The following is a 20,636-nucleotide window of genomic DNA, read 5'->3' as shown; positions in this document are numbered from 1 at the left end:
ATGACTTATCCTTCTTCTTCTTCATCTGGCCCTGCCCGCCGTTGGATATATGATGTCTTCCTTAATTTTAGAGGCGAGGACACTCGCAAGATATTTGTCAGCCATCTATACAAAGCTCTGGTTCAGAACTCAATCAACACCTTCATCGACACCGAAAAGCTTAGAAAAGGCTATGACCTTTCACAGCTACTGTCAGCTATTAATGGCTCAAGGCTTTCGATTGTGGTTTTTTCTCAAAACTACGCTTCTTCCACATGGTGCTTGAAAGAACTTGTCCAAATCCTGGAATGCATGGATACACAGGAACAGATTGTGGTGCCCATTTTTTACCTAGTTAGTCCAACTCATGTTCGTAAACCCCAGGAAAGTTTTGCAGAAAGTTTTTCTAAACATGAACAGGATTCGAACACCAGCATGGAAGAGCTGCGGAGCTGGAGGTCTGCTCTAACTAGAGCAGCCAATTTATCTGGCTGGGACTCACGAGATTACAAGTAACTAGTTTTAGTACTCTCACTTCTTTATAATCTAATTAATTAGTTTTAGGCTTTTAGTTTAGTGAAAAATAATTGTTGATACAGATCTATGATGCTAGTACAACATGTAACCCGCCTAGATCTTTGTCATCTATCAAAAGTTAAGTGCAAATTGATTAACACAATAGTCACAAACATAAAAATTGACAAATTTGCAGAAAATGGAGCCTTTATATGCAGGTTAAAGTAAATTCTAGCTTGACTTGAAGAACTAAATTAAGTTTTAGTTCAGTATGTCAAACTGTCAATACATATCTTACTAGCAATAGTACGAAATTATGGCTTACTCTTAACTCCTTTTTTATACTCCTTTTAAAATTTCATAGGGATGATGCCAAGCTTATTGAGGAACCATTGCTAGAGCTGTTTATGACAAAATCAAACATCAATTCGATGGTAGTTGCTTTCTTGAAAATGTCAAGCGACATTTCCCAGCGGTTGATGCAGGTGAAGCACCAGTAAATATGCAGGCAGAACTTCTATCTAGTATCACAAACAACAAGGTTGGGAGTTCGGACATTTTGAGTTATGGTTTCCAGGGGATGTTGGAAAGGTTAGGTAAGAAAAAACTTTTACTTGTTCTTGATAATGTCGACAATTCAGCCCACATTGAAGCCTTAATTGGAAAGCAACCGTCATTTGGTGGCGGAAGTCGAATCATTATTACAACCAGAGATAAACAATCACTAAGTAGAGTTGGTGAGATATATGAGCCCGAGTTGTTAAAAGATGATGAGGCTCTTGAACTCTTTAAGCAGTATGCTTTCAGTACAAAACCACCCACAGGAGAATACAATGATCTGTAAAGTCATTTCATAAAGTATGCTCAAGGCCTGCCTTTAGCACTAAAAATCTTGGGAGCTTTTCTCGATAACAAAAGCGTACTTGTGTGGAAAGATGAGTTAAAGAAAATCAAGAGAAACCCGCATGAGGGAATTCAGAAAGTTCTTAGAACAAACTTTGATGGACTAGATGGTTTGCAGAAGGAAATATTTCTAGATATTGCTTGTTTCTTTAAACAAATGAAAAAAGACTACGCAACAAGGATTATGGAGGGTTGTGGCTTCCATCCCCATACTGGATTAGACGTGCTAGTTGGTAGAGCTCTTGTAGCTATCTCATCTAATGGTATACTCGAGATGCATGATTTACTAGAGGAAATGGGTTGTGAAATAGTCCACCAAGAATCTATTAAAGAGCCTGGGAGGCGCAGCAGGTTGTGGAACAATGAAGATGTTCGTCATGTGTTAACTCATAATGCAGTGAGACATATATTCATGACCTCTCTTTTTCTTTTGTAATACTCACTAGTAGAAAGGCTAAACTTTGATCAAAATCCAATTCATGAAAACATGCATTAGCTTTATAATTTTCAAAAAGTTTGTGTATATTTGTACTACCTTAATTTTTAATCTTTGGTTATTCAGGCTACTGAAGCAGTTGAAAGCATAGTTGTGGGTTGGCCAAACTCAGACAATGTGGTACAGCTAGATACAACTATTTCTAAAATGACTGAACTAAGACTATTTAGAGTTCACTCATACTATGATCAACGGGAGTGTAAGGACTTAAAGTTTCTCTTTGAAAAGTTAAGTTGTCTCTTCTGGCACAAATGTTCCCTGAATTCTTTATCGTCCAATTTTAACCCGGAGAATCTTGTTGACCTTGACATGCAATATAGTCGGGTTGAACACCTTTGGAAAGGTACTAAGGTGCTTATGTTTTTTTTTTTTTTTTTTTTTTTTTTCAAATGGTTTAGTTCTTAGATGCCTTGTTATGTAATGCATGTTTATCTGGATGTGTTTTGACAGTCTCTAGAAAAGTTGAAAGTTATCAATTTAAGAGGCTCTCATCGTCTTATGGAAACACCCAACTTCACCAAGGCGAAAAATCTTAAGAAACTTATTCTTGAGGGTTGTACAAGTTTACATGAGGTTCACCCATCCATTTCAGCCCTTGAAAAACTTGTCCTCTTGGATCTAAGTTGGTGCAACAACCTCTGTACTTTTGCAAGCAACATTTGTATGAAATCTCTTGAAACCTTGAATCTTTCTTTTTGCTCAAACATTGAGAAGTTTCCAGATATTCCAGAAGTTATGGAGAACCTTTCGGAGCTTTATTTGCAAGGTCAATAAGGAAACTGCCCCGTTCGATTAACAATCTTACAGGTCTTGTTGCTTTGAACCTTGAATATTGCAGAGATCTTGAGATTCTTCCAAGAAGCATTGTTCGACTCAAGTCCATTAAATTTCTTAATCTTTCTAGTTGTTCAAAGCTTGAGGTGTTTCCAAAAGATGTAGGGAATATGGAAGGATTAAGAGAGCTTCGTTTGGATAAAACATCAATTAGAGTGCTTTGTCCATCACTTTCATCTCTTAAAAATCTTGAGAGTTTGAGTCTGGAACAGTGCAAAGAACTTCGTAGTCTTCCAAGCATCATTCATACGAGATCTCTTTGAACCTTGAATCTTTCTGGCTGCTCAAATCTGTATCAGTTTCCAGAAATTCTTGAAGTTATGGAGAACCTATTGGAGCTTAACTTAGATGAGACTGCAATTTCAGAACTGCCCTCGTCCATTCAAAATTTGACAGGACTTGTTACTCTGAACCTGAAGGGTTGCAGAAGATTAAAGATTCTTCCAAGCAGCATTCATATGAGATCTCTCCAAACCCTTAATCTTTCTGGCTGCTCAAATCTGAAGAAGCTTCCAGAGTTTCTAAAAGTTATGAAGAACCTATCAGAGCTTCATTTAGATTGGACTACAACTGAAGACTCACCAATTGACGATCATATGAGATCTCTTCGAACCTTTGGCATCCAAGATCTTGAGAACTTTCGTGAGTTTTCAGGAGATATGAAAGATCCATCATGGCTCGGTTTAAATGGGATTGCAATTGTAGAGTTGCCCTTATTAATTTATAACCTTACGGGTCTAGTTACTTTGACGCTACGGTATTGCAAATACTTCAAGGGTCTTTCAAGCAGAATTTGTCAGCTCAAATCCCTTAGTTATCTCTCTCTCTCTGGTTGTACAGAGTTTTCGGTGTTTCCAGACATTGTAGAAAATATGGAACAATTAACCGCTCTTGATTTGGACAGGACATCTATCAGAGAGCTTCCCCCATCAATTGAACGCCTTTGGGGGCTTGTGTCATTAAATTTGAGAAACTGCAAAAGCTTCGTCTATCTTCCGGACAGTACCTGTAATCTATTAAATCTTGAATGGCTCACTCTCAATGGGTGCTCAAAACTTTCTAGATTGCCTGAGGACTTGTGGTACTTGAAGCGTCTTGACGTGATGGGAATTGGCTCCGACCCAAAATTGCAATTTTTCAGCACTTTGGGGGAATTGGTTCAGTTTCGGGGCACTGCACCTTTGAGTAATGTGGTGGACTCAAGCTGTGAGGAAAAGGAGGCAGTGGGTGTTGGGGCAAGTTTGAATGATCCTGAGGAGTCAAGCTATGTGGAAGGGAAGGAGGAGGAGGCGGTCGCTGTTGGGGCAGTTTTGAGTGATCTTGAGGAGTCGAGCCATAAGGAAGAGAAGGAGGAAGAGGAGGAGAAGGTGGTGGCACCCTCCAGGAGAGTTGGGAGGATATGGTGTTGCATCCGTGGGGAACTTGGCACCAAAACTACATGAAGATTGAGTTGAGTGAAAATAGTAGGGACTTGGGGGGAGGAAAGAATGGGGATTTGGCGGAATGGAGTTTGCGACTCTGTCGAGTTTTGAGTTGGTGCCTGGTGGTTAATTTCTGTATTTTGTGCCGTTGTGAATCACTGATATTTGGTGTGTTTCGTTTTGATTGCTCTTGTATTTAGCTTTTCATTGCGAAGTTGGCTCCTGTTTTTCAGGCCATAATTCTATTAATTTGTGTCTGTTAACTTTAAGTTTTATGTTCGGACCTATTTTGCAGAAATAAGTCGATAATGTCGGTACTCACTGCTGAAATGTGCAAATTATCAATATCCCCACTGTAAATGGTGACTTCAATATAAGCTACACTGGGTCAAATTCTTTCTTCTTTTCTTTGATTCCTTCTCCTCACTAAACCATGAACTCTTTCCGGCTACCTAATTACTTGAAAACCAGACTCGTTGGACCAACTCCAGCGGAGGATCAAATCCCAAATGATAGTTGTAACAAATTGCTCATAAGAATCCGGAAAAGAATTTAACAATATTAAGGTCTTATTTTCATTCTTAATATCTTCGTCTAAATTCATCAAATCAGCAATCAACTTATTAAAAGTATCAATGAGTCTAATCATCTTTGTACCTTCTTTATATTGGAAGCGGTACAGCTTTTTCTTCAAGTGTAATATGTTATCCACACTCTTTGTGTGTACTTGTCTTCTAATTTTTGTGACATCAGCTTTACCACTGACTCCCGCATCACAAAATACTTCTGAGGTTTTGCAAGTGACAACCGAACTGTAGAGTAAGCCCACAAGTTTAATTTTTCTCATTTTGACTTTGACATAACTTCTGACTTATCTCCCAAAGCAACAAGTAGATCTTGTTGAGCCAATACATCCTTAACCTCACATTGCCACATCCCGAAGTTGCTTGTGCCATCAAACTTTTCATTTTGCACCTTAGTTCTTGCAAACTCTGAGTTGCTTCCAAAAGAGTCTTATCTTGTCTGACATCTTTAACAACTAGACGGTTCCAAAGAGCGACCAGTGCTCTGATACCAATTGTTATGCAAGAATAGCACCAAACCATTTGGAAACCAACTCAAGATAACCCACATCAATTATACCAGATAAAATGCAAGAATAAAATAGAAAAGACACCAAGATTGGGCCTTCACAATGAAAACATTTTTCCTTCGTATCCATTATCATCTTGGAACCTCGATCCAACGTGCCTGAACTCCGCTTTTTTTCCTTCAAGATTCTAGAAAGAAGCACTTCCTGCAAGTGCATGTGAAAAAAATTAAACTTACTTATAATTTTGCGAATCCCAACTGGATAAATCGGTGGCTCTAGCAAGAGCTGACCTCCAGCTTTGCACTGTAAGATGTGAGTGTCAAGAAGAATGAGTTCTTGTTCTCGACAAACTAATAACTCAGTGTATGAGTTATCATGTTGAGGAAATTCTGATCCTACTTGGCTAAGATTAAGAGTCCTAATAACATGCAATTATATTCAAGTAACCTTATCAAGACTTGACAAGAGTTCAATACCTATGAGGACTATACCGAAACCCTAATCAGTTTGGAATATCCAAGGTATCAGTTAATAGACTTGATATCAAGGGAGTATGGATATATATATAAGGAGGTCCCTGCACTCATAGTAATTATCCTTCTTTCGTGCTAAAACCCTATTTGATAGCAAGGTCTGCTTGAGTGTAGAAGACTCCTTATGAAACCCTAGCAGTCATGGCTTCTTCTTCTTCCTCCACTTCGGAAGATAAGTTTATTTCCCTTTAATTGTTTGATTGGTTTATTGTTATTATGTTGGTTTTATCTGTGATCCTAGTAGCTTGTTGATTTTCGAATTACTTCTTACATGTGGTATCAGAGCCTCTCAACTCACCTAGAATTCAGAATTTCGATCATGATTGGTTTTGAATATATTGGTAACGTTCCAATATCATGCCATTACTTTTATCCTTACAATATGTAAAGCTTCCGCGAATAACATGACTCATTGATTTATATTGCTGATAATTCAATATGCGGATTGATTATCGTATTGGCTTTGCAAATAATTATTTAGTTATTATTATTATTTTTTAATCTGACCCATCTGCAGAAATTACTTCTGCGTGTAGTTGTATTATCCTTGTCTGCAGATACAAATCTGCTAGGGAATTTGCAAAGCTTTGGGGTTCGGATTATTGGTAATCTGTTTGAACAAATTCTTAACAAATTAAAGGCATAATTATTTGTTGTTTTGGTTAAATGTCTTTTACTTGTGGATCCTGAGGCTTCCGCTTAATCTTAGAATATTTTTGTAATTGCTTTTTTAACTACAGTTTTGCAGCATGAATCACAATGATTCGTGGCAAAATTTATATTGTGAATGACTGTTGACCAACATGTTCAATTAACTTTATGATTTAGATGTCAAGTTACATCATACGATACGACATATATACATAAGATGTATGGTGGGTGAAATATACATTATTCCAAGGATTTTGTAGTTTTTAGTATTCCTTTTCTATTACATGATATCTCCGATGGAGTAAATTTGTTTGGTCGAAGGATCAGAGAGCTCCAGTATGCTGAAGATTTCTCCGTCATGATTGAAGCAGCCATGGTTCATTACCCATGCACTAGGGTTTATGCATCGAGCTTGGACCCCATTATGAAAAGCTTGCTGCCAAGTCTTGCATAATGAATTATTTGCCATGCTTTATTACGGGTTGAGCTTTACGAGATTTGCATATCTTGCTTTAATTTGATTGGCAGTGGTAGTGCTGGGTTTCCTAGATCGGGCTCGCCCAAAACCCTAGTGAGCATGTGAGAATAAATTTTGACCCAACGGAAGTAAAATTCGTAAGTTTGCTCATATTTTTTGTTGTTGTCTAAAGCAACCTTTTGACATTATGAGTTGATGGATTGAATTAACCTTATGGATACTGACTTCATGGGTGAGCCATTGCATAGGATTTTCATGATTTAAAATTCTGAATTTAGATACCATGACACTAACATGTTTTATGCAGGCACACATGTTCATTCATAGCTTAGATGAATGTGTGAACTCATTCTGCAGAAATTAGAAAGGTTTGAGATCCCTTTCAATTCTCAAATCTTGTGATCGTAAGGAGCTTGATCTATATACACATATTAATGCCGTGGCCATTTTGGTGTCACTTTTAAATTGTTTTCTTATCTTAAAAGGAGATTTTGATATATCACAATGGACATGCTAAATGTTGTTTTAAAAGAAAAATAAGATTTTAGTAAAGTTATGACAACAAGACTAGCTATGTTCATGTTCATGCAGTTTAGCGTACCTAGCAATTTGTTCAATTTTAGTTTCTGATTTTGATAGATTTTTCATAACTACAAATTTTATGAAATTTGGTCATGTCATAATATCAAATGGATTGTTGACGTTGGTATTTTTTTTCACGTTTCTAGACAAGAAATGGATTTATGTTGAATATTTAAGTGTGATACCATGTTGCTGGAATAGTCTGTTTGTGATATTATTTTGATATATCTATGTAACTCCTAAATTCATGAAATTTTAGTATGATATACATTGAGATGCTTATTTCAAATCTGGAAATTTTCACGAGCATTGGTTTGCAAATGAATTATTGGTGGGTTTTTAATGTCGGGACTGTCCTGCAGAATTTACGCAGCTCCTGCAGCACATTCCATTTCAATTTTATTTTTATCCCACTTTTAAGATTAAAATTATGGAACTTTTGGTGACAGTAAATGTATATGTCTACTTTATTTCTGGAAATTCTCATGCATATTGGAGACAAATTGAATTTTTGGTGAATTATTTAGTCTCCGGTATGTACTGCAGAATATTTGCCGTTTCTGCAGCATATCCCATTTCTAATTTTCTTTTAGTACACTTGTAATGTCTGAAAAATTATGAAATTTTGCGAATTAACATCTTTGTATGTTTAATTTATGTTTGAAAATTTTCATGCATATCAGATGAACAGTGAATATTTGGTGATTTTGCAATCTCAGGTCTGTACTGAACCTTTTTCTGCAGTTTCTGCAGCACCTCCCTTCTCGAATTCATGTTTGGGTCGCTTAAAAATTTTAAAAATCATGAAATTTTTCGAAATAGTAGCCATATATGTCTAGTGCATACCTAAAAATTTTCATGACAATCTAAAGAGAATTTAGTTTTTAGTGAATTTGCAAACTAAAGTAGTATTGCTGAATTTTGGTACTTCAAAACTAGTTTTGTTATGTGATATTGTTTCACTGATTTGTGCACATCTATTGGTACCGATTATTGTACAAGTTTATGGTTCCAATATGTCCTTATTTTATGCAAATTCTCAATACTAATGACTTTATAGACAACACTGATTAAATTTTGGTTTAAAGATGTATTGGTTTATTTTGCTCAAACCAATATTTTGTTTGGTCATCAATTATGATTATGATGATCATTGTCTTTCGAGAAAAAGAAAAAAAGAAAAAAAGAAAAAAAGGAAAGTGATATCAGTTTACTAATTGATCATTTTGGTCTCTATCGAATAACTAAATAATCATGTTTCCTCTTTCGAGAACTTTATTGTTCAATGTTAATAATGACATACTCTTGTGTTTGATTTAATCTTTTGAGAACCGGTTATTTAATATTGTTCTAAAGGATTATTTTGAAAAATCAGAATTCTAATTTATATGGTGAATACTTTTATCCCAATGGGAATTTCAGGAAATCGCTTACCAATTATAAATTAGTATTACAACAAATCATAAAGTACTTCTAACATATTTTCATCTGGCCAAAGCTGTTGAAGCTATATGTATTTTGTGTATTTTATGTTTTGGCTAGCTATGCAGGTATTTTCTTTGCATGATAAGTTTTTGCCCAAAGGTGTAACAATCATGCAATTTGGAGTTGGTTCAATCCTCCACAACTCGACTACTTCCATGATGAATCTTGTAGAATCGAGAATGAGTAGGTAAATTTGCCAATCTTTTGCCTTAATTTTCTCTGAGTTCTAAATTGGATTAAAACTATTGTTGGAAAATTGATGTTATTGAGATATCTAAGTGTTTATCGACTTTGTTTTAGAATTAAAACATAAATTTTGAGTTTGGATTCTCTTATTAGGTTTCATTTTAATTTATGAACTAATCTTTAACACATATGTGGGTCATCTCTCATACACTAAAATTAAATTAAATTTGTAGTCATTGCATAAGTTTTTATGGAACTTTTAATTCTAACCTACTTTAACAAAAATAAAAAAAAAATTATGTATTTGATCTTTATTGATTCAACTAGCCTATATTTTGTTATATGAAAGCCACTTTCTCTAGTGTTTAAACTTGCAATTTTGAGTGTTTGCCCAAGTGGGAGAAATAATGTATTATGGGCTTCACACTCATCAATTCTGCATGCTTTTAATGGTCATGGTTTTGGTAGATAAAACGTAAATTATCATACTTGTTTATATTTTATTTGTTATACATGCAACTAATCTTGAAGGCAATTCAAGAAGGGCTGATGAGTATATTCTGCTCAAAAGTGTTTTTCTTATTAATTCTTGTTTGTTGTTCAAGAAATTGGACTTGTGATTTATATGTTATTTATGGATAATTAATCTGCTCAAAAGTGTTTTCTTATTCAGTCCAACTATAAATCAATGAACAGTTAAACATGGAATTGACAAGATTGTATATACTTCATCTGCTCAAAAGTGTTGAAACTATATATGTTTGCCCTTGTATTTTATGTTTTAGCTGTGAAAACCTAATATAATCAGATTCTGTCCAAAGATGATTCTAGAATTATATGTTTTTGTTGCAATCAGAAAACGTTCCGTTAAAGTTTTTTGTTTCTGTCAAATTTTAGATGAATAAAACTGATCATATGATTTTGTATATCTTTTTAGCCACTCACTTCCTTGCAATATCTGACATTGAGATATAGTCAGAAAAATTAGTAGTTAATGTTGAATTCTCAATACTTTTAAATCCTTGATAAATGCTTGATCAGTGGGAGCTTTTAAGAGGTATGTGCATTTATGAGATTTTTTACTCTTTTAATCGGTGGGAGTTTAAAATTGCTTTTGTATTATTGAATTGAAGTGTTAGTGGAAAATGGTTTAATCGTAAAATTTTATTCATAAATCTTGATAAGAGAGTAATTTTGTAACAATATATTGTATTTGCATCTTCTCTTATCAATATGTTTTAATTGACAAAAAATGTGAGCCATGCTTGCATAAGGCTCAGTTCAGGAGTTGAATTTTGTTTATCAACCTGAAACTTTTGAATTCTGTCAAACAACACAGTGCTTATGGTGTAGGTACTTGTAATCATAAAGTGCACATGTAGAAGAGATTACATAATGCATTTATGATTCAATATTCGAAGCTATAAGTGACAGGTTGTTAAAGGTTTAATTGCAGCTTTCGGGGACTTGTGATCACCTTAGTCTTAGCCTAAGTAATATCATTCTTCTTGGACACTCAAGTGGGAGAATGTAAGATGTGAGTGTCAAGAAGAATGAGTTCTTGTTCTCGACAAACTAATAGCTCAGTGTATGAGTTATCATGTTGAGGAAATTCTGATCCTACTTGGCTAAGATTAAGAGTCCTAATAACATGCAATTATATTCAAGTAACCTTATCAAGACTTGACAAGAGTTCAATACCTATGAGGACTATACCGAAACCCTAATCAATTTGGAATATCCAAGGTATCAGTTAATAGGCCTGATATCAAGGGAGTATGGATATATATAGGGAGGTCTCTGCACTCACAGTAATTATCCTTCTTTCGTGCTAAAGCCCTATTTGATAGCAAGGACTCTCGGCTGCTTGAGTGTAGAAGACTCCTTAAGAAACCCTAGCAGTCATGGCTTCTTCTTCTTCCTCCACTTCGGAAGATAAGTTTATTTCCCTTTAACTGTTTGATTGGTTTATTGTAATTATTTTGGTTTTATCTGTGATCCTAGTAGCTTGTTGATTTTTGAATTACTTCTTACATGCACCTCCTTCACGCCAACGTAAGAATGGCGTTCATGTTTAGCAAAAGCTTCGGCAAAACTTCCTTTAAGTTTTCGAATATCGGATGGATCGACTTCGTACAAAACAGGAACCACTATCTGCTTGTGTGCATCCATGCATTCCATTATCTGGACGAGTTCTTTCAAGCACCACGTCGAAGAAGCATAGTTTAAAAAAAAAGAAAATTAGGATCAAAAGCCTCTGAGTTAGCTGCCAGGAGCTCCGAAAGGTCGTTGCCTTTTTGAAGCTCTTTGGCATCGATGAAGGTGTTGATTACTTTCTGATCCAGAGCTTTGTAGAGATGGCTGACGAAGAAGAAGCAGCAGCCTCGAGTCCTCTAAAATTCAAGAACTCGTATTTTCCATGACTGTCGGATGAAGACGAAGAAGCAGCAGCAGCCATTAACACGCATGGATCGATCGCAGAACTGAAATGCTCATGTACTGCAAGGACTGAAATGCTTGGATGGAATAAAATGCATTAACACAAACACACACTGATAGTAAACCATGCCAAAAGAAAGAAAAAAAAAACTCCAGTGCATGAATCACAGTGGAGGTAGCCAAACTACAACAATAGGGCTTCTCACCCTGTGCACTCCATCCTTCCACAACAACCCTCTGAATTCCGGAACCGCCTGCCAAGATTTCGTAGTGAAGGTGATCTTATAAGATAGCTTTTGATTTGCTCTGGATAAGTTATACGTCAAAACTTTCACATAAGCACCTTTGAACTGCGAAACTATGGCGTGGTAATTCGAAACCGCAGGGCCAACATTAGTGACAGTTGTATGAAGTGTCAAAACAGAAACATTTGTCTCTGTTTGCAGCTGTGTTTGCCAAAATCATACCGATGGCTCCTGCATCTTTCACCACCTGTCCCTCCAGCACTCTGGGCCTAATACCACTGTCACAATTCACAATCTTCCCAGCAACAACGCTGCAATCCAAAGTTCCTTCCAAACACAAGGAGCTGGGATCAGGGTCAGTTGAATTGGTTCCCACGTACACCATCAACCTCCTCTCTTCATTCAATTCTGAACAATAATAGATAAAAGAACAACTCCAAATAAGTGAACTGCACTTCAATTCCAAAAAAGTATAAGTGAAACTATGGAGTTGATGATGAGGGTGGGTTTGGGGTGTGCTTGCAGCGGATTGAGTCGTGGCAACTTATTCATTCGGTAGAATTGTGAGCGACTGTGAGAAACAGACATTGGTTGCTGAGGGGACTTTGAGTATTTGGGGAGGAGTCGAGGAGAGCCAGACAAACCTTGTTAACATATGTCCTCTACAAATAACTGGAGAAATTGGCGTGACAGATGTGTGAGTGTGACATATGAAATCTAGTCTGGATAACTGGTTGAGAAATCCAAACAGACAAAGTCAATAAAGTCAGTTTTATGTGAGCATACAACTAAAACTGGCATCACTATCAATGTTGCACAAAGATTGGCGGAAAAAAAAAACGTAATGGGAAGCAATCACAACACAACATGTACCAAGTAATCTGTCCACAGATTGGGATATTTTGAACTGTTTGAGTTGTTAACTTTCGGTTGTATTTTTTAGGCAAGGCGGACGTAAACTATGCAATGCTCTATAAAACTCAAAAGGCTCCATTTTTCTTTGATTTCCTTCAAAGGAAAATTTTATAACTACCTAATCTACAGATGTATGCAGAATGTGCTGATGATGCATACGACAAGCAATTGAAAATCCCGTCATTATACCGCACTTACGCCTATAAAGCAATCAAGACTGGACTAATATAGTCATTTGGACATTTACACAAATTCGGAGGGCTCATCCACTGTAATTTGTAGATATAGAATGTCAAAGATTAAATGACATAGCAATATATTCACAGTATCTGCACAAGCACAAATAAAAAAAAATATAGGAAATGACACGTCCAACTCTGATATTCTCAGAACACTAGGGTAGGCACGTGCTGCCGACACCCGAAGGTGACGAAGCCATATTAAGATGCATGAGACCTATGAATATAAATAAAAGTTATGAATTAAAATACAATGATTATGCAAATGAGGAACGTATTCAAAGCATACAACTAACTAGAACACTAAAAAGAAATAATATAAAATTGAATGAACAAGGAGTGGGTCCTACACCGATAGGATTCGAAATGCCGATGCAGAAGAGCCTTGTTGCCGGGATTGTACGCTTCAATTCTAAGTCCTAAGGGGGCGCAAAACAAACATGAGTAGACCAAGTTGATGTATATAATATTGAAACAGGTATCAACATACTAACCCCCAAAGTTTTATAAAAACTAATAGCATAATATGTAGTAGGTTTTCCGAAAAACCCTAGCATGCCATAAAACCTTCATAAAACATATCTTGTATATAGTAATAGTGGTATCAGTATTGCCTGAAGGCATATAGAACTCTTCCTTCAGAACACTTCCTTCACAAGTATCAATTGCCCGTAGGCTCCTACAGCACCCAACCCAAAGGTCAATATAAGTATCAATCGCCTGTAGGCTCCTACATCACCCAACTCGAAGGTCAATAATAGGACCACTAGATATGCAAAAAATCATTGAAAATAATCTTTCCAAACATAGGTACATATATCTCAAAAACATCTTCATAGTATAAAGTCATCCATCATCTATACTATAAAGAAGTGTGTAAAAACATGTTCTAAATAATATATCGTCATCCATCAGATATCTCACAAAGAACATGAGTTCGATAGAAAATATGGTATTCCAAAATATTCTAAATAAGCATGATAATCATAATAAGGTAAATCCAATTTACTCATAAAACGTTATCTAAAACGTGATCATTAAATCATGTTTTTCATGTGTGCATTTCTACTATTAAAATATGCATTTTAGAATGGGTCCACTCAAATATATTTGCCATTGAAAAGCCACGCAAACTAGCGAAGAAGGGAACTTCACAATAAATGCACCTAAGCACATAAAGGGTCCAATTAATAAAACTCTATTAAAACGATTGAATTTGGAAAAGCGAATGTCAAAAACAAATTCAGGACGTTGAAATTAGCCTAAACGGGGTCCCGACCGAAACCCAAAAAAAGTCAACGAAAGGTCAACGGTCAAAGGCCAAAGTCAATGATTAGCGTTGACCGAAAATCAATGGTCAGACTGGGTCAACGGGTTTGGGTTAGCTCGGTTCAATTGGGTCAAAGGGTTGGATCTGTTTAGGGCTTAGGGTTTGGACCTTAAAGGGTATTGGTTTAGATTGAGGTGGGTTGGGCTTAAAGGGGTTTTGGGTCAAAGAGCCTAAAAGAGTGGGCTTGAGTTCCAAGGCCCAAAGGCCGGGGCTCCAAAGGGTTTTAAGGGTTTGGGTCCTGGGGTTAATGGGCCTAAGGCATGAGTCCTATAATGCCCAAAGGCCTAAACTAAAAGGGTTTTAGGTTAAAAGGTTAAAGGGTTTAGTTATAACTTGGGCTTGGGTCACAAAGGCCCAAGGTTTGGGCTGGGTTTCTGATTCATCCGTTTAACTTGTGGATCGTCAGACTCCACGAAGAAGAAGGCCGGATTTCGGTCAGAAAATTGGACAAATTTTAAATGTTCATAACTTTGTTAATGCTCAACGAAATTGAGTGATTTACAAACGAAAATCATAGTTACTGAAGAGATGAAGAGAATGGTACCTTGCATGACGTATAACTCATTGTGGTTTGGCCAGAAAACGCCTTGAAAGCCGCAGAGATTGCCGGAAATTAGGTAAGAGTCAAATGAATATAACTTCTTCAATACTCAACGAAATTGGGCGAAACAAAAAGGAAAATTGTGGTACTCAGCGAGACAACGAGATTGATACCTTGCACATCTTGGTTTGGCTGGAAATTGGCTTGAAAGTCGTCGAACTCGCCGGTAAAATTGGGAAAACACATCCCTGAGTTACCATGCGTCCAACTAATGTACACAAACATCAAACCTACCCTAAATAACCTTAAAACACACCCCACAAGGTTTTAGAGTCTTACCCTTGGCCGTAGATGGCGGAACAAGTTGGGGAAGGTTGCACAGGAAAGAGATGAGCTTGGGGGAGGGGTTCCTCCATCGATCCTGGGTTCGTGGGACTCGCAGAGGATGTGGGAAGGGGTGAGGTTGCCGTGTTGTGTGAGTGTGCGTGTCTGTGTGTGTGAGCTCGGGGAAGAGAGAGCACAGAGAAAGGGAGCACAGGGAAGGTGAGAGAAAAGTGAGGGAAAGGATCCAAAACAAATGGGCCCCACAGGCACACACATTAAGATCCAAAAACAATTTTAAAAGAAAAATATCCCAAACTTAGTGTAATTACAAAAATACCTTTTTTGTTTCGTAAATCATGGGACGGGTTATGACAAGAAAAACAGCACACAAGCAATTGAACCATTTTATAGGTATAAAAGCAAAAGTTCTAACCTCCCTATCAAGCCAATGCATCCGAGGAATAAACCATGAATTCCACCAAAGCCGCGCGGGGACTTAGTGACCGATTGATTGCTTCAAAACAGAGTTTCGTATCCATCAGTGTACCCAAAACCCCTGAAGAAATAATTTCTGATTATAAAATTTCCCAAAACCTAGAAATTGTGGGGTTGGGGCGGAGAGGGACCCAGCCCACTACCGAGCTCTGTCATATGGCGTGTAGCCGTCGTGCATGCCAATGAGGTTTAAGAGCGTAGTACACGTGTCAAACCTTCACTATGATGCTCTAGAATGGATGCCGATGAAGTTTGGGAGAGTAGTACCGGTGTCAAAATGTTAGTATGCCCAAATTTGACAGGTAATTGAGATAGATTTGTGCACTCACAGGGATCGAGAGCTACAAGGTGTGCCAAATTACAGAGAGTGTCGGGAAGATGCACAAGGCTTTTGCAATTTCTCAGATTTATTAACACAAGCCCCTGAAGCCGTTCAATCGAGGGGTAAAGCTCTTTGATAGATGTTCCATCCAAATGAAGCTCTCTTAATCCTTCCATCTTTTCAACAATGTCTGGAAACACCTCAAATTTTGTACAACCAGAAATAGTAATCTTTCTAAGGAACTTAAGTTGACAAATGCTGCTTGGAAGATTTCTAAGTTCCCTGCAATCTTCTAGATTCAAATAACTCAACCCCGTGAGATTATTAATTGATAAGGAAAGTTCTTTAATTTTTTAATCCAGATAAATTAAGCTCATTTAGTTCCTCCATAACTCTAAAATCTCTGGAAACATTTCAAGACTCGAGCAGCTAGGCAGATCAATGATTTTGTGAGACTTCATACGAATGATGATTGGAAGACTCTTAAGTTCCTTGCAATTGTCTAGGTTCAAATGACTCAACCTTGTGAGATTATTAATTGACAAGGGTAGTTCTTTAATTTTTGACCTGGACAAACAAAGATTCCATAGGTTCTCCATGACTTCTAAAATCTCAGGAAACATCTCAAGACTCGAGCACCCAGAAAGATCAAGAACTTTAAGCAATTTCATACGAATGTTGTTTGGAAGACTCTTAAGTTCCTTGCAATCTTCTAGGAACAAATAACTCAAACCCATGAGATTATTAATTGATGAGGGCAGTTCTTTAATTTTGACCCGGATAAATTAAGCTCTGATAGTTCTTGCATAACTTCAGAAATCTCGGGAAAAATCTCAAGACTCGAGCAACTAGAAAGACAAAGGGATTTGAGAGATTTCATACCAATGTTGCTTGGAAGACTCTTAAGTTCCTTGCAATTTTCTAAGCTCAAATAACTCAACCCTATGAGATTATCAATCGACAAGGGCAGTTTTTTAATTTTTGACCCGGATAAATTAAGCTCTAATAGTTCCTCCATAACTTCTAAAATCTTTGGAAACATATCAAGACTAGAGCAACCATAAAGATCAAGGGTTCTAAGAGATTTCATATGAATGGTGCTTGAAAGACTCTTAAGTTCCATGCAATCTTCTAGGTTCAAATAACTCAACCTCGTGAGATTATTAACTAACGAGCTAAGGACATTTTTTTAATTTTTGACCGGGATAAATTAAGCCATAATAGTGCCTCCATAACTTCTGAAATCTCTTGAAACATCTCAAGACTCATGCAAGCAGAAAGATCAAGGGTTTCGAGATATTTCATATGAATGTTGCTTGGAAGACTCTTAAATTCCTTGCAATCTTTTAAGTCCAAATTACTCAACCCCGTGAGATTATTAATTGACGAGGGTAGTTCTTTAATTTTTGAACCGTATAAATTAAGTTATGATAATTCCTCGATAACTTCTAAAATCTCAGGAAACTTGTCAAGGTTTGAGCAACCATAAAGATCAAGGGTTTTCAGAGAGCGCATACAAATGTCGCTGGCTAGAATCTTAAGTTCTTTGCACCCATTCAAATTCAATAAAACAAGGTTTGTAAGAGTCAAAATAGATGGGTCAACCTCAACTAAACTTGTACAACTTTGAAGGATTTGGCACCTTTGTGAAGTCTGGGGTCTCCTTAAGGTATTGACAATAACTTAAATTAATGAATTTCAACTTTTTCATCGTCTGTTAAATCATTCAAGAAAACATGTACTTAAGACATCTCATTACCTAAACATTTAAAAGAAACATGACACGCCCCAACCCTGATATTCCTCGAATACCAGAATAGGCACGTGCTGGCCGACACCCGAGGGTGACGAAAGCCATTTATTGAGTGCAAATGCTGAAAACAAGGGGTAAATAAGGTTTATAAATATAAAAGAATAATTAATATGCAAATAAGGACCGTGTTCAGAGCACACCTCTAATCTAGAACACTAGAAGAAAATAATATAAAATTGAATGAAACAAAGGAGTGGGTCCTACACCGAGAGGACTCGAAGATGCCGATGCGGAAGTGCCTGGATGTCAGGATTGTATGCCTCGATTCTAAGTCCTGAAGGGGGCGCAAAACAAACATGAGTGGACCAAGTTGATATATATATATATATATAATAAAACAGTTATCAACGTACTAACCCCTAGGTTTTATGAAAACACAAATATAATGATAAACATAGGTTTTCCGAAACCTAGCATGTCGTGCAATATCCCAAATCATAATTCGCATAAACAATAAACACTAGTGAATGTCCAATAACTCTTCAGGCCCCATGCCAGTTTCCCGTCTCTGAGCCGACAGTCAGAGGAAAATACACTTCAGGCCCCACGCCGGCTCCCCGTCTCTGAGCAGACAGTTAGAGGAAAACACATTCCAGTCCCTATGCCAACACCAAACCGTCGCCCGGGACGGACCGGATCTATCCCTACGTCCCGTAGCGGAAAGGACCACTAGGTAAGTACAAAACCAGTGAACATACATATATTGAAAATCAACTTCATAGTATAAAGTCATGCATCATCTATACTATAAAGAGGTGTTCTAAACATGTTCTAAATATCATATCGTCATCCATCAGATATTCTATAAGAACATGGGATATAGGAAAAATAGTAATAATTCAAACTAGCCTCAGTAAGCATGTTATCTCGTAAAACGTTTCATAAAACATAATCATCAAATCATGCTTTTCATGTATGCATTTCTACTATCAAAACATGCATTTTTAGAAGGGGTCTACTCATAGTACTTCGCCGTCGAAAAGCCACGCCATCTAGCGAAGAAGGAAACGCCACAGATAATCGCCCCTAAGCACATAAATGGTACATTTAGTCAAACTCTACTCAAACGACTGAATTTGGGAAAATGGACATCGGAAACGGGTTCAGGACGTTGAAATTAGCCTAGGAGGGGTCCCGCACGAAAAACCCAAAAAGTCAACGGTCAAAGTCAACGTTGACAGTTGACCGGTCAAAGTCAAAGGCAACGCTGACCGTCGACCGGGTCAACGATCAGACTGGGTCTGGGTCCGGGTCCGGGTCTGGGTCAACAGGTCAAACGGGTTTGGGCTTGGATCCGAATTGGGTTAAAGGGTTTGGACTTGGGTTGGATCCGGGTTTGGGCCTAAGGGTTTGGGTCTAATGGGTTTAGGGTTAATGGGCCGAAGGCCCTAAAGGAAACGGCCCAAATGCCTTTGAATTAACAAAACAAAATAAAATAAATAAAAAGGTTGGGTTGGGCTGCCCAGGGTTTTGGGCTTGGCAGGAAAGGCCCAAAGGCCTTGGGTTTGGTGGTTCACCGGATTCCAAGGAGGGAGAAGGCCGGATTTCGGCTGGAGAATCCCAAGCTCTGATGGATCTCAAAACTCAACCAAAATATGTTATTCAGTATACCAAATTGAAGCCCCAAAGGTAAGGAATCGAAATATACCCTTGGTTCCCGTCATCGTGGCCGGGGTTGGCCGAAAAGCAGCCTGGAAGCCACGGGTGTCCGTCGGAAACTGGGTAAGATTCAAATGAGTATAACTTCTTCAATACTCAATGAAATTGGGTGAAACAAAAAGGAAAGTTGTAGTACTCAGTGAGACGAAGAGATTATACCTTTCACGCCAGCCAACTCTCTGTTGTTTGGCCGAAAATTTCCTCAAAAGGGGCAGTGCTCGCCGAAAAACTGGAGAAATATCTCCGAGGTGGTTTCTTCGTGATTTGACGTCCAAAACACAACCACGGGGTTAGAAAAGAGCTATAGGTGTGGGCATGGGTGTGTGTGTGTGTGTTCTTATCGGAGAAAATAGCACCGAGAGGGGGGATGGAGAAATCACAGAGGAAGAAAGAGAGAAGAGAGAAGAGAGACTTTTCAGAAAAAAAATAAAAGAAAAGGGAAAGGGAAAGAAACCGGGGAACAAAACAGGGGGTGGGCCCCTTGGGCTCACCAATTAAGACTCAAAAACAATTTTAAAAAGGAAAGTAACCCCCAAACTTAGTGAAAATACAAAAATACCCATTTTCTTACGTAAATCCCGGGATGGGTTGTTACAAAACATATACATGTAAATGATGATGTACGTACCTGGGTTCCTTCCCAAAGTTGCTTAATGAGACTATATTGCATGTCAAGGTCAACAAGATTTTTGAATTGAAAGTTGGATGGCAAAGACTTAAGGGGGAATCCAAGCCAGGAAAGACACCTCAACTCACGAGAAAGAAACTTTAAGTGCTCAATCAGGTGGTGTTTGCAATAATCATGTTTAAAAAGGGAATATTTCTGACTGATCTTAAGAAGTCTTAGGTGAGTCATACTAACAAAAGCTTCAGCATTTAAGCATACCTCATCTGAGTTCGACAAATCCAGGATTATGCTTTCAACTCCTTTTGTAGCCTGTGCAAGTCAAAGTGAAGGAAAAAATACTGAGCCTGTTTAGAATGTGAAGTTAATGGCTATTTCTTAAGGAGTCATTTGATAATCATTTCATTTTCAGTTTTTAACTTTTGTTTTGATTATTATTTTTTAAATATGAAAATTGAAAACACATAACTCGTTTGGTAACTATTTTAGTTTCCAATTTTATTTTTTAGTGGGCCTAAGGAATAGATTTTGG

At 37.4% G+C, this 20,636-nt stretch overlaps 1 protein-coding gene and 1 long non-coding RNA gene across 2 annotated transcripts; one reads left to right on the top strand and one right to left on the bottom strand.

The window, feature by feature from the left end:
• LOC137734514 (disease resistance protein Roq1-like) lies at positions 1-2,991 on the top strand. The gene is made up of 7 exons (XM_088697453.1): positions 1-491; positions 860-980; positions 1,073-1,301; positions 1,365-1,795; positions 1,961-2,245; positions 2,345-2,660; positions 2,702-2,991. Exons 1-7 carry the CDS (start codon positions 1-3, stop codon positions 2,989-2,991), a joined length of 2,163 nt encoding a protein of 720 aa, XP_088553579.1.
• Positions 2,992-9,554: 6,563 nt separating this feature from the next.
• LOC148696010 (uncharacterized) lies at positions 9,555-15,856 on the bottom strand. Its single transcript, XR_015964204.1, has 2 exons — positions 15,624-15,856; positions 9,555-12,249 (listed from the first exon to the last, which is right to left on the bottom strand). It is a non-coding gene; the product is annotated as an uncharacterized LOC148696010 (long non-coding RNA).
• Between the last annotated feature and the right edge of the window lie 4,780 nt (positions 15,857-20,636).

This window comes from Pyrus communis, chromosome 7, assembly GCF_041283825.1.
Source record: "Pyrus communis isolate YQ-2024b chromosome 7, ASM4128382v1, whole genome shotgun sequence".
Classification (NCBI taxonomy): Eukaryota; Viridiplantae; Streptophyta; class Magnoliopsida; order Rosales; family Rosaceae; genus Pyrus; species Pyrus communis.
The sequence above is the reverse complement of the archived record's forward strand: the minus strand, read 5'-3'. Positions and strand labels throughout refer to the sequence as shown.